We start from the raw sequence: 13,095 nt of genomic DNA on the forward strand, positions 1-13,095 counted from the left end.
TATCAAATACCCCTTTCTTTATGCAGCATCACTTTGTGGATAAAAGCAGCCAAGGGACGGAAACAGTTTTCTAGTCATCCATAATTCATTTAATTGAAGCATAAATAATTTATCCTGCAGACAAATTAATGATTACTCAATCAACAAACATCCCAGAGAGGTCATCCTGCCAATGTCTGGATGAGAAACCCAACAGAATTTATGCTGTTGTTCAAACATTTTCAGTTTGTCACATTCATTTTGCTTTTTGCCTAAATTCCAAAATTCCATGATTAGTTTAATTCCCTCTTTCTGCATACTTCCTGTTTAGCATCAACATATTTTTTAGGCTCTTCTCCTCTGGCTGCCTGTCCGTCTAACTCACCTTTCAGCTGGTTATAAAAACTTCCCATTGATGAACACCAAGGATATGCCACAATTTTCTTTTTCGCTAAATTTAAAATAGATTTAGCCTGAATCCTCACAGCTCAGACCTTTTTAGACTCCCAGAGTTGATCATAAGCTTCTGCAGTTTTCACCAAATCTCCATCATCCCCTGAAAAAGCAAGACATTCCATACAGTTGTATTATTTATCTGTGCATTTTCACCTTGACGTATCAGAGCCTGAGGATTGTCAGAACACACACAGACATTTTGTGACGGCAGGATATACAATATGAGACACAAACTAAATCTCACAGCAGGTTATTAACAAGAACCAGACAAAAAAACTGATGACGTATTGCAGACTGTTTGCTGATGAGAACAGTATTTGAACAGGGTGTCTGGGTGTCTAATAATGGATTGTAATGGAGCCTCATTGTGGAGGTTCAACACAGCATTTTGAGTTTTGCTAAACAATAAGAGATCAAACGAAAAGTGAACAGATGAAAAGAATGATCACACAAATCAAAAGTAGCAAAGAGAGCACACATAAAAGAAGAAAAATATGGATAAAGGAAGTAGAAGGTGACGAGATGAATTCAGGTAATTGGAGATGAAGATACAGTCAGAGGAAGGATGGATTAGAGGAGGGATTAAAAGAAGACTCTTCCAAGCTTTACTGAACTACACCGCCTGCATTTGTCAGTCAATAACCATCTTCCTACCTAAGTCAAAAACTCCTTCATCACAGATAGAAGTTTCATGAATGCAAAAGCTGCTCAGAGACAGCAGCTACACACCTCCTGCAGGGATAAGCCTCTTCCTTAACATAATGAAAAGGGTTATAAAAATATTTCAATAAGACGAAATGTAAGGACTACAAGTAGAAAATTATTTGTGTTACAGAAACATGTCCAAAATCTTTGGAGGTGTGGCTCTGGGCTGATGACGTCTCGTGTGTTTGGGATTAATATGGACTCTAGTTATAGTTATGAACCCCAGAGCCTGGACGCTTACAGTGGTTAGAGGCCAGACCATTCCAAACCAGCGTTCCAGGTGGAGAACAAGGTGGAGGAGGGACGTCTAGAATGCAGAGAGACACAACCATTTGTCTGGAACTCGTGGTGGAGGACCCAAAATGCAGGAGACCAGGATTGGTGACAGGAAATAAAACATTTAATTAGCAAACTGAAACATGACAAAACTAGGAGGGAAAAAAAACTGTGACAAAACATAGTAGATGACCTGACAAAGAAGAACAGAAACCAAGACACTTAAATAGGCTGAGGGCAATTAACTGAACTGAAGACAGCTGTGGATCATGAACCTGAAGGTGGAGTGACAGACAAAGAAAACCAAAAACATGACCAAGAACAAAACCACTGAATCCTTACACCATTTATGAATTTAAAGACCCACTCTGATAAGAATTCTGTTTTTGCTGTTCTTAACATGTTGTTGTAGTATTTTTGTCATGGTGGCGAACATATCTAAAGAAAATGAATCTTAAAAATTCAATTTCTTAGTATTTATTTATTCAAAGCAGTGTGAATCCGGAGCAGATGAAAGAATGCCATTGGAAAAGATTGAATTTGTTACATAGAAGGTATGACTGGCAACCACAAGCTCCCTGCTCTGCTCCATACAGATGCATCTGCTTGTGGACAAATAGATCCATGTACATCTTTGTTTTCTCGTTTGAGCTAGCATCTGGCGCAAAAATGTACGGCTGGATAGCTTGGATATTTCTCGCCATTTCTGTTGCACCAAAAATGTTAGTATGTAGTTGTGAAGGGCTGTAAGCTAGCGGAAAAGACTGTAAACAAAGGTATGATGGGATATGAAAACAGGCTTACTCTGCACCAACAGTTCCACCCACAACACAGAGGGGATAATCTGATGAAATCTTCATGCTTTGACTTAGTGCCTAAGTGTCACCAATCAAAATTGGTCTTATTCAAATTATACACAATAATCATTCATTTTCTGTTAAATCTGTTTATTTTCGTTTCAGAAGTTAAAAAAAACATCCATCCATTTTTACTGCAAAAATCCGTTATTTTAATCACTGAAACATCCTATTTGCTTGAAGATTACATCATTAGATATGTGACAGTAGATTTTCATAACTAAACAGAATTTTAAAATGGAAATTGACACTTTAATAGTTTTGCATTGATACTCAGCCCTGTTGAAAATTTTCCAATGAAGTCAAAGAGGAAAATGCTTCACAAACCGATATGTGGGAAAAGGAAAATCAGAATCCTTTTGGAAAAAACAGAAATAAAGTGACCAAACTAGAGTTGTAATTGTTGCTTCAAATCACAAGAAAAAACATCAAAACCAAACTGCACATCACAGTTACATTTGACTAAATCTCTTAATTTTCCACGACCATCACCAAAACTTCTCTTTATTACTAAGACATTTCCAAAGTGCAACTCGTCCTGTCTGGAGCCGAAGCAGAGACACTGGTTCAGGATTTTATCACCAACAGCACTTATTACAGTTCAACGATGACGGGCTGCTACTGATAGCGTTCTTATTATCTTCCAGACCGCTTGTCTTGACAATTCAAAGGCGTTTGCTGTCAAGCACGATCTGCAGCGGCTTTCTAAATAGTTTGTTGTGCACAACTTCCAGACAGAACTGACAGGTGATCTCATTACTCTTGTCCTACCTTCGGTGTGTGGGAGAAACAGCTCAATCAGATAATTCTCACACCCACCATTAGCACCACCAGCATCATCAGCAGCAGCAGCATCTAGACTCAGATCAAACCAGAAACCTGTGTGTTTCAGGATTTCATTGTGGCACTTGCAGCTCCTCGAAAATCCTTGTTGATTAAAGAAGTGACAGATTACCCAACAATTTCTTCAGTTTTGACATGAAGGTCAGGCGTCACCCTGCATGGGAAAAAAATAAATATTGAATAAGGGTTGTAAATATTTTCATCAAAGACAAAATAATTTCACCCATGAAAGCCTTTGTCTTGCAATTAAAACAAAAAGTGTAGTACAATTAGCTTCATTACAACACAGTGCAGTGCGGTAAAAATATTTTACAATGTATCTGCAAGACTCTTAAATCAATAAGTAAATTTTCTAACTTTTTAACTGTATTTTTTTATTGTATTTCTAATATTTTAATCTGTTGGCGGCACGGTGGAGCAGTGGTTGGTGCTCTCGTTTCACAATGAGAAGGCCTTGGTTCAAAATCCCACAGGGACCTGCCTGTGTGGAGATTGCACATCTTACCATGCACTTACCATTGACAGCCCCCCACCCCCCTGAAGCAATTTAGTCATTTAGTTGAGGTCTATCTGAAAAGACCGTTTCATTTCAAGCTAAAACTCAGCACTTCAGCAGTTTTTATTGCTGTTTTTCATTGTTAAATGCATGGAAATCCGCTTTTTCACAAGTAGAATCAATAACAACTTCTTTTTTTTTTCCTTGTGTCCAATCAGGGGCCCACCCAAGCACAAACCTCCTCCCCCTGTGAAGGGCAGCAGCTCAACAGAGATGGTGAGTGACGGAGTCAATCTTCACCATCCGCAGCCACCAGGAGTTTATTAAGCTCACAAATTCAAATACTAGGGGTCCATGTTGGTTGTCATAAGGTGGCTAATAGCTATTGATGGAGGATCTCGGTTGGCTCATGCGTGCTGAAACAATTTGCTTATTTTGCAAAGAGCTCCATTAGTGGAGCTCTTTGCTCTCCATGTCTGCTGCTTTTACTCCATCATTCCATCACATTTTTGCAGCATCCCAGTAATTTGACTGAAACTCTGAAATCTCATGTTGATTCAATGTGGAAAAGGGTCTAATGGCTTTAAACGCCTGGACTGAAAGGATGGTTCACAGAGTTCAGCTGGGAAGGTTTATTAGATATTTAAAGGGTTTCTTGCAACGTGCTGTCTGTGGCTCGTGATCAAAGACGGCCTTATTTCTGCAGCTTCCTTCATGTTCAAATCAAGCTTGGTTTCCCTGAGTTCAAGTCTGGGGTGAGTCACCATGTTTCATACACACAGATAAGCGTGCCTCCAGAGTGGAAGAGTCTGAGAACTGAAGACTCGAGCTTTATCATCCAAATATAAATTGTCATTAACATTACACGTGTCTTGTTAAAGGAGTTTCACGGTTTATGGCAGCAGCATTGAGCACCAATGAGATGACATATGCTGGAGTGGAACAGGAGCAAATCAACAAAGTCTTATTTTTACTGTGAGAAAGTTTGTGAAGGAATCAGAAAAAATTCACAGCACGTGTGTGAACATGAGATGATTTTTATTCGACAATTCTAAGGGACTTTCTGCACCTTTTATCCATCACTGAAGCATTGTAATTCTCAGTTGAAAAAAAATTAGTATTTGTTCCACATGACTAAAAATTCACAAAAAAGAGGTACCGTATTTTCTGCACTGGAAGTCACTCATGGTATAAGTCATGAGTTGCAGACGCAAAAAATGCTTAATAAAGAAGAAAAACTCACATATCTAGTTGTTGCTATTCATTACAAAACCTGGGACACCTGGGTATAAGATGCCAGACTCTACAAAAAAAATGTGACTTATACTTGCATACTTACATGTTTGAAAAAGAAAAATGCAAAGTGCTTTATATTCATTCTGCATCATAAAAGCATCGGACTTATAAGTTAGAGCTAGAACTGTGGGTAATTGCTTTGATTCTTTTTTAAAAGATTAGATCTTGTGTTTTTGCTTCAGTCAACACTACTAAATAGTTACTTATTTTCATCTAAATTTACTAAACTTATCTGAAAATATTGTGTGAAATGTCACAGGTGTTCAAATGAAAGAGCACGCAAATCCAGATATTTCTATCGAACTTAATTGTTGTATAAACAGTTGCCTTTAATTGAAAAAAAAAAGATTTCAAATCAACATTTAACAATTTATTGCACTTAAAGCATCAATTAAAGCATAAAATTTCATGTTTATTTAATGAAAAATATCAGGGGAATCGCACAAAACGCTGTCATTTTCAAAATACTCTGTCATTTTCATAGCTATGAATGCAGCATTATGGGATAAAAATGTTTTCTTTTCATCTTTTAAGAAGCACTAGACATTTCTGAAGTGATTGCCATCATTCGGTCAGAGCGCAGGTATAAAGCAGCCATTGTGCCTTTTGCTGCCATTGGGTGCTTTTTACACGCGACATGCGGGAAGAGAGCAATGCGAAGAACTGTCAGAGGACACAAAGAACAGTAAAGCTAGCTCACGATAACACAAATGATCAGTCGACTTGGAAGTGATTGAAGCTGATAGCATCAATACTGGAGGCTGCACAGCAAACCTTGCGGATTTTGCCTGCTGGATAGGAATTTGGAAATGAAGACTTAGATTCTGGCAAAAGGGTGGTTTGTCATGTGGAGTTCTGGTAGGTGCTCTAATTCTTGATGCAAACTGGCTGAAACCTATTATTTTTTTCAAAATTGTCATAAAATGAAACAACTTTAAAACTTTTGAGCTTTTGAACCTGTATTTAGTGCAGACCTACTAAATGTGTAAGTGCAGGCTGCTGTTTCTTTTATCAGCTGGAACCAGATAACACTCTGGATCAAAGACCCGGGCTCTCTTCCTCACATGACAGAGCGTAATAGTCTGTGTTCTGTTTTTGTTTGTTTTTTTAGCTGACCAAGCCATCAGAACCACCCACAGCCTCAAAGAGAGCACTGCTGAGCAAAGGAGAAGTCTACTATGAGACCTCAGGGAGGGAGCCTGTCACAGTAAGTAACACATCCGGTGCACACACAAACAGTTCAAGTTAACAACTTATATTGTGTTTAAGATGTGCTCCTCCAGTCTTTGATCAACAGGGGTTAAGAAATTGTCAATAAAAATCCTTCAAAGTGAAATTTGAGGAAGAATTTGAGAAAATGTTTGCCATTGTTGGTGAGTGTGACTTTCGCCAACAACAACTTTTTTGCGGTGATTGGTGCTACAATTATAGGCAGAAAAAATAATTGAACATAACAGGAGTGAATTTTCACACAACATAAAGACAAGTACAATAAATCAAAAGTTGTTATTTTATGTGGGTTATGGCAGAGGGAAAAAAAACTGTTCTTATGGCAGGAGGTTCTGGTCTGGATAGACCAGAACCTCCTGCCCGAGAGGAGAGGGACAGACAGTTGTCCCAAGTTAAAAGGGTCAGCTTTAATCCTTGCTCCTGGAGGAGTACAGGTCCTGCAGAGATGGGAGCCTGCAGCTAGCTTCTCTTTGTCCCTGGCTGTGGCTACAGCATACCAGATGGAGATGGAGGAGGTGAGGATGTACTTGATGGCTGTGTAGAACTGCACCAACACCTTGGTGGGCTGTTTGAGTTTCCTCAGCTGCTGCAGGAAGAACATCATCTGCTGGGAGCTGACGGTCATCCCCCCACCATCACCCCCGAGTGACGGTGGTTCTGGGATTTTCACGCAAAATGTTTCTGTTTCAGACAATATTTATGCTTGATTAGTTTCAAACCGAATAAACTAATATTGATTAGCTCTCCTTTAGACACAAATTGTGACTTGTGTCTAAAGGAGAGCTTATTAATATGGGATTAGCACAGCTGTTAGACATTTTGTCAGGAAATACATTCTAATCATTTTCTTTATCCTCAAAAACTCATTGTACCACATTTTTGTCATATTTTTTCCTGTCAAACAGTTGTGAGCTTTTTGAGTCATTCTTAGAGGCCACAAACTCAGCAAAATCAGGAAACTTTTCCCTTTGTTTTTTTGGGGGTTTTGCAAACTTTTCAGTTGTCAAACATTTTTGTTTGACTCATTGATCAAAACCCATTTTTTTGTAACTGTTTTGTAACTGTAATACAGTGTTCTCTCACTATCCTCAATATCCTGATTCCCTTTCGCTGTCTCGCAGATTTTTTCAGTGCAGTTGTGCATTCTATTTTAAACTGTGGTCGGTGTTCAGTGTTGTGATTGGCTGGAGACCTCGTCAGTCAATCTCCTCAGTGCTGTGTCTCTTGTACAAATGCATGCAGCTCTCCAAATAAATCTTTCATCCTAGTCTGTTCTTGGGTTTCATTCTCTAATACTGGACTTCTTTTTCAATGAAGTTCAAACAAAACAGAAAAGTGTGAAAAGGTTGTTGTTTGTCTGAGAAAGGTGTATAAAGTTTGTAGTGAGGGTTTTTACATCCTTAAAACATCTGTAATCCTACTTAACGGGTTATTCTTAACGTAAGGTAAAGTTTGTTGACTAAAACGGATTTTTTTTAAATAAAATCACATCCAAATTAGAATGCATCATTAGTAAAACATGTGGTTCAAGTTTTAGATCCTAAAACTGTTCTACCTTGCGTTCTACCTTCCAGAACCTAGATGATGGAAGCAGTGGAGCCCTGAATGGCGGAGCCCCTCCAGGCCTGGACACCTCAGTCAAAGAGTTCAAAGAAAGCGCTGACAGTCACCACAGCAATGAGTTTGAGTCCTCCAATCATGGAGCTCCAGCTGCCAGCATTTCTCGCGGGGATAGCTTTGTGTCTCCCGCCATGTATGTGTAGCCATACCAAATAACACACGTCCTGGCAGGCACACGGGTAGGTTTCAGATCAACTCAAACGACTTGAAAAGCAAAGGCGCGCACATCCTTTTCCACCTTTAACTTTAAATCCAACTTTTACATTTCTAACCTGATGACAAACAGTTTCAATTTTGTGGGTGTCTGGGTTAAGCAGTTTTAACAAACATTTTTGTTTACCGTAACTTTTAATGTAATCATATGAGAGAAGGTTTTTAGCGATGGTTGCCTTTTGTTTTTGCGTGTAAAACCTTCAGATTTTACGATAATTTAGAAGTATTATAAAAAGTGTAATTGCAAGAGCAATTAAATATTGAATTTATTGATGAAATAGGACAGAAATAAAAGGGAAAATGATCTACTTTTCTGATCGTTACAAATTATTAATAGAAAAAGAGCTTTTCCCTGGTTGTCACCGTGAATGGCAACATGCAACACCCTTCCTGGGTGCAATTCACATAAAGTTTATCGAAACAAACTCCAAAGTCTCTCCACCAAGCGTTAATCAACCTCTGAAGATTTTTTTCTTTTAAATCTCACTTATCAGTTCCTGCTGCTCTGCCTGTCACCATCATGCCCAGGCTGCATTCCGGAAAAGACCTATTCCACTTTATTATGCTGTCAGAGTGTCCCTGGACCACAGCTGCTTTCACAGTGAGAGTCCTCTCGTTAGCAACAACGGAGAGGACACGACATGACTGGAAGCCCCGTAACCTGGCAACATGGCATCCTTAAAATAAATACCACTTCTTTTAATTGCAAGGTCTTGGGAGTTTACAAAGCACACACACACCACAGGGATCCAACAAAATGCACACAAACACATTTGTTCTCACTCCTTAACAAAAAAGAAAAAGCTTTCATAAAGAAAATGTCAGTGCGGAAATGCTCCACAGAAATTAAACAAATCCAGCCGCTGTGACTGTCTTGCTTTTGTATAGAAGAAATGTGAATTTTGCATTTTCTTTTGTGATATCTTTAAAAAAATAAAAGGCTGAAACAAACATTGGTCTAAACAGATGTCATATGGTACCAAATGATAAACAGTGTACATAGATAATACTGGTAAATAATATGCTGTTGGTGAATTGTGTATACTTCAAAACTAAAGTGTAGGTGTTTTCAGTGCCTGTGTACAGAGGATGGAAGTTATTCAATGTCAAGGGAATGGTTAAAAAAAATGCGTATAATACTATTTTGCATTTCATGAGTACATTACGGTTGTCACTTAATACTAAAATGTTTGAATATGTAAGAAAAAAAAATTTATGGTGTGGACTTTACTTGTGCTTCATCTTGCTCTGCATGGCATGATCAGTGGCTCGTTCAAACACTTCCCCATGGCTGTCTGATTTTCAACAAAAAAAAAAAAAAGATTGGTTACGTTTTTACATTCTGTCTAAATGCATCTGCCATTATCATGCACAATCTGAAATTAAGGTTGAGCTGTTTTTTTTTTAATCTATGGTTTATGGTGTGACAGCTTTGTCTTCTACGTTAATCCAAACGTGGGGCCAGCATGGAATCATCATCTCTCTGGGCGGCAGAGGACAAAACGCACCAAAAATGCAATCTTTTCTCGCACCAGGCTGCTCATACTTGGCACAGATTAGCAGAGAGTTGGTCAACAGGTGCAAAAGTTGAGGATAAAACACCTTATTTTATTTCTGTCACTTTTACGTTGACATTATCTGAACTAGTTCTGGAAAATTGTGAAAGCTGTGAAAGGAAATGAATACACCAAGACATCTTTGTTCATCTTTTGAAGCCTGATGCTGGAAATTCAGGATAGATCTGGAAGGATGTAAGGGAAATATTATGGACCAAAGGCTTCTCTGTGCTCGTCCTTTTATTGGCCCTAAGCTGCTCATTTGCATTAAAGGGAATGTCTGCATGCTGCATGGACACTGAGGGAAAATGAGATGTTTCTATAATTCTTGAGAAGAGTCCTGCCACATATAACGTTCAGCTTTCTCACTGTCAGACAATCGCACATGATGCATTTTCTACCCCTGCCTCAGAACAAAAAAGCTCTCGCTAAAGAGAAGTTAATGCGATGGTTTCTTTGTAAAGTCATTCCACAAAACCAAGTTAATGTTTGGTTCCCTTTAGATTAATGTGCTTAATGTTTTTGCCACTAGGCCATTCTTGATAGACTGAAAATAAGGAAAAGACAATCGTCGAGACACATTAGATCAGAGACCAATGACTTTTCAGTTGGAATTTCTGTCACTGCTGTCACATTAAAGATAATTTTTACCGCGAGCCTTATGGCTAATAGTGTTGTATCATTTGGAGGAATCTTAAATCGGGATTCTAGCAGATGTTGATGCTTGAAGTCGATCTAAAGTCGGGTGAAGCAGCTCTGCTTGACTTTTAGGTGGATTGTTTGCAGATGACAGCTCTGAATGTGTCTCTGTGAGAGCCGGATTTGGACCGTGCTTACCTCCATGTCCTCTCTCTTGCCAATTCAATGCCAGAAAGGCATGATGTGGTGGTTGTCGATCAGGCTGTTCAGACTGCATGGCCTCACTCATTCACAGCTTTATTTTTAATCTCATCTCTCTTGTTCATCTGTTGTTCATCACAGCCTTTCATCACAGAGCCAGACGTGCCTTGTTTGTTATTTTTAGCTTTTCGATTCTCACATTTCTTATCTGACAGTAGAACAGATGATGAAACGGTGGAAGACACCAACATAGTTTTCTTTGCCATTGCCAATGTCGTTGCTAAATACGCACGCACACACTGGAGATCATATATTTTGAGCGTTGATTCATTTTCTTTGTTTTCTTGTATTAAAGAACAATTATCATTTTGTATGCTTTCTTGGAAACAAATTGACGTTTTACAATTCATGTCCTGTCAAATAAAATGTACATTAAAAGACAAAAGCCCCTTTTGGTTTGGGTTTTTCCTTCTGCAACAAAAGTCAGAGTTAAAGTCCCACTTCTTTTGATCTATTTTAATGTATCCCCCGTGGTCTTTTAATTAGAACTATGCGGATTTTAGGCAACATTTAAAAAAAAAAAAAATCTTTGTCATTTTCTAGGACTTCTGCAGAGCTGCAATAGTTTATTAGAATTTCTCCTCCGAGTTATTGGTGGAACTGTTGACATGGAGCCTTTGCACCCCCACTTCCCATCACCTATCTCTTTACACTCTCTCACTAGCGTACAGCCCCTCACACTCCCAGCCTTTCCTTACTAGTGCAACAAAAATGGTGAGCAATATTGGAGATATCCAGCCATACCGTTTTAAGACAGATGCTAGCTCAGATGATGAAAACAAAGACGTACATTTAAAAAAATAGAACTTTTAAAGTTTGTATTATGGTCATGAAACGCCATCTTTTCACCACAGACCTTCAAGTGTAAAGTGTTCTGCTCGCTCTATCGTGAACCTTTGGATTCATACAGTTAAAGCGTTTGAATTTTTCTCCTGAGATTTCTGAGGGTGCAGGAAATTTGTCAGGACCCGAGCTTGACAGCGACCATGTAGGATCAAGGGGGAACGGGGACAAACAGAAAAGAGCGTCCAAAAAAATGTTTAAAGGCTGAAAACTGACTCGGACAAAAACAGAAGTAGGGAAAACATTTACTCAAATCTTGGAAAGTAAAAAATTTGGTCACTAGTCCTCACACCAGTCCCCACCCACTGCAAAAGAACAAATGAAAGTCCAAATAAAATAACATAAAAAACATATTTTTTATTTATTTTTATCTATCTATCTATCCATTACTTTCAAGCTTGTGTATTTCATTTAGCAAAGCAACAACATCTCTGTAACGTCCACTCAATAATTAAACATCTAAAATAATATGTAAATTTCTTGGTTCTTTATCTAATCTCATCTAATCTCTTGGACTGTCTCATAATGACATAAATATTTTCAAAATCTCGCTTCAATCTTCAAGTTTAATAAACTGCCTTTAACATGTCCTAATGAGGAAATATTATTAAAAAGAGAAATAACTACAAGTCAAATTTGGAACCAGCAAATGAAATCAATAGCATAAGATAACCGACCATAAGGTCTGATGTTTAGTCTCTCATCAACCTTTTTTTTATTATATTTATTTTCGTTCCATGGCTCTTTCCTCTGAGCCCTTTGTGTGGCTCCTGCTGTCAGACGGGTGCAGATGAGACGAGCTCATTGTCAGGGAGCATTTGTTCATTTTTTGGCTGATTAACCTTATGGTTAAGTTCATATTGGTCCCTGCTGTGTTCTGCTTAGTGACAAATATATAAAGTGAGTGAGGAGAGGCCCCAACATCAGAGTTGGTTTAGCTCAAACCACGCGGTCATGTGACGGAGAAGCTCGAATCACATGACTCTGTATATCCCGTCCAATGACATCAGTATGACCTCAGAGGTAGTTTTTAGTATACAAAAATCCTGCAATCCACATATTACAGCATAAACAATAAATCTGTTAAAAAAAAAAGATTAATTCAGTTTAATATTAAGATTCATAAAACTGTGCAGATTATGGAGTTTTCTCCATAATCTAGAGATTATCAATATCAATCACTCATATTTACATGTTTTATAGTCCTCCCATAACATGACCTTTTCTACCCATTAAAATCTGTGCTCATGAAAAGATTTATCCAAATGTCTCAAAGCCTTTATTAGTTTTCTGAACAATAAAGGCTTTGAGACGTTTGGATAACTCATCATCAGCAAGACATCAGCAGAAAGGAATGTTAGCTTTGAGTTAAAAAAAAGACAGTAGACAGATTTGCTTCAAAGTTCAATCTTCTTGTTTATTTTCTTTTCAATTTGGTAATATTTGCTGGAGCTGCTCCTCCAGCCTTGATTGGTCAATCTACCATGGGAACAACTTTAACCTTCTTTCTTTTTGTATTTTCATTCTATTTTTTACAAACCCACCAAAAAGCAATTGTGGCCTTTTTAGGTTTTTTTTTTTATTATTCTTTTGGGTCAATAGACAACATCAGTGAATTCTTTTTTTTACTACGCTTTCGTGTTTTCTAAAATTTTGACACGTTTGAAATGGTTCATATAACTTTTTACCACCCCTTAATATGTGTATTCAAATGGGATGAATTGAAGCAGTGCTGCCTACTGATTTTAAAAGAGCCTTTACGGTTTCTGAACTCATCTTTTTGCCCGTTTCCTATTATCTTCTTTTGAGGTCTCTCTTCCAATCA

The 13,095-nt window shown here is 38.1% G+C and overlaps 1 protein-coding gene across 2 annotated transcripts in view; it reads left to right on the forward strand.

The window, feature by feature from the left end:
- The window catches only part of LOC101156103 (poliovirus receptor), a 340,329-nt gene extending 329,513 nt beyond the window's left edge, over nt 1–10,816 (forward strand). Inside the window, exons 8-11 of one of the 2 annotated variants that reach the window (XM_011481008.3) lie at nt 3,831–3,888; nt 6,020–6,115; nt 7,713–7,937; nt 8,466–10,816. In XM_011481008.3, the coding sequence (XP_011479310.1) occupies nt 3,831–3,888; nt 6,020–6,115; nt 7,713–7,901 (343 nt within the window). In that variant the 3' untranslated portion in view covers nt 7,902–7,937; nt 8,466–10,816. Of the gene's footprint in view, nt 1–3,830; nt 3,889–6,019; nt 6,116–7,712 lie in introns of both variants that reach the window. The other variant, XM_011481007.3, reaches the window with a different exon arrangement.
- Nucleotides 10,817–13,095: the final 2,279 nt, after the last annotated feature.

Source organism: Oryzias latipes, chromosome 11 (assembly GCF_002234675.1).
Source record: "Oryzias latipes chromosome 11, ASM223467v1".
NCBI lineage: Eukaryota > Metazoa > Chordata > Actinopteri > Beloniformes > Adrianichthyidae > Oryzias > Oryzias latipes.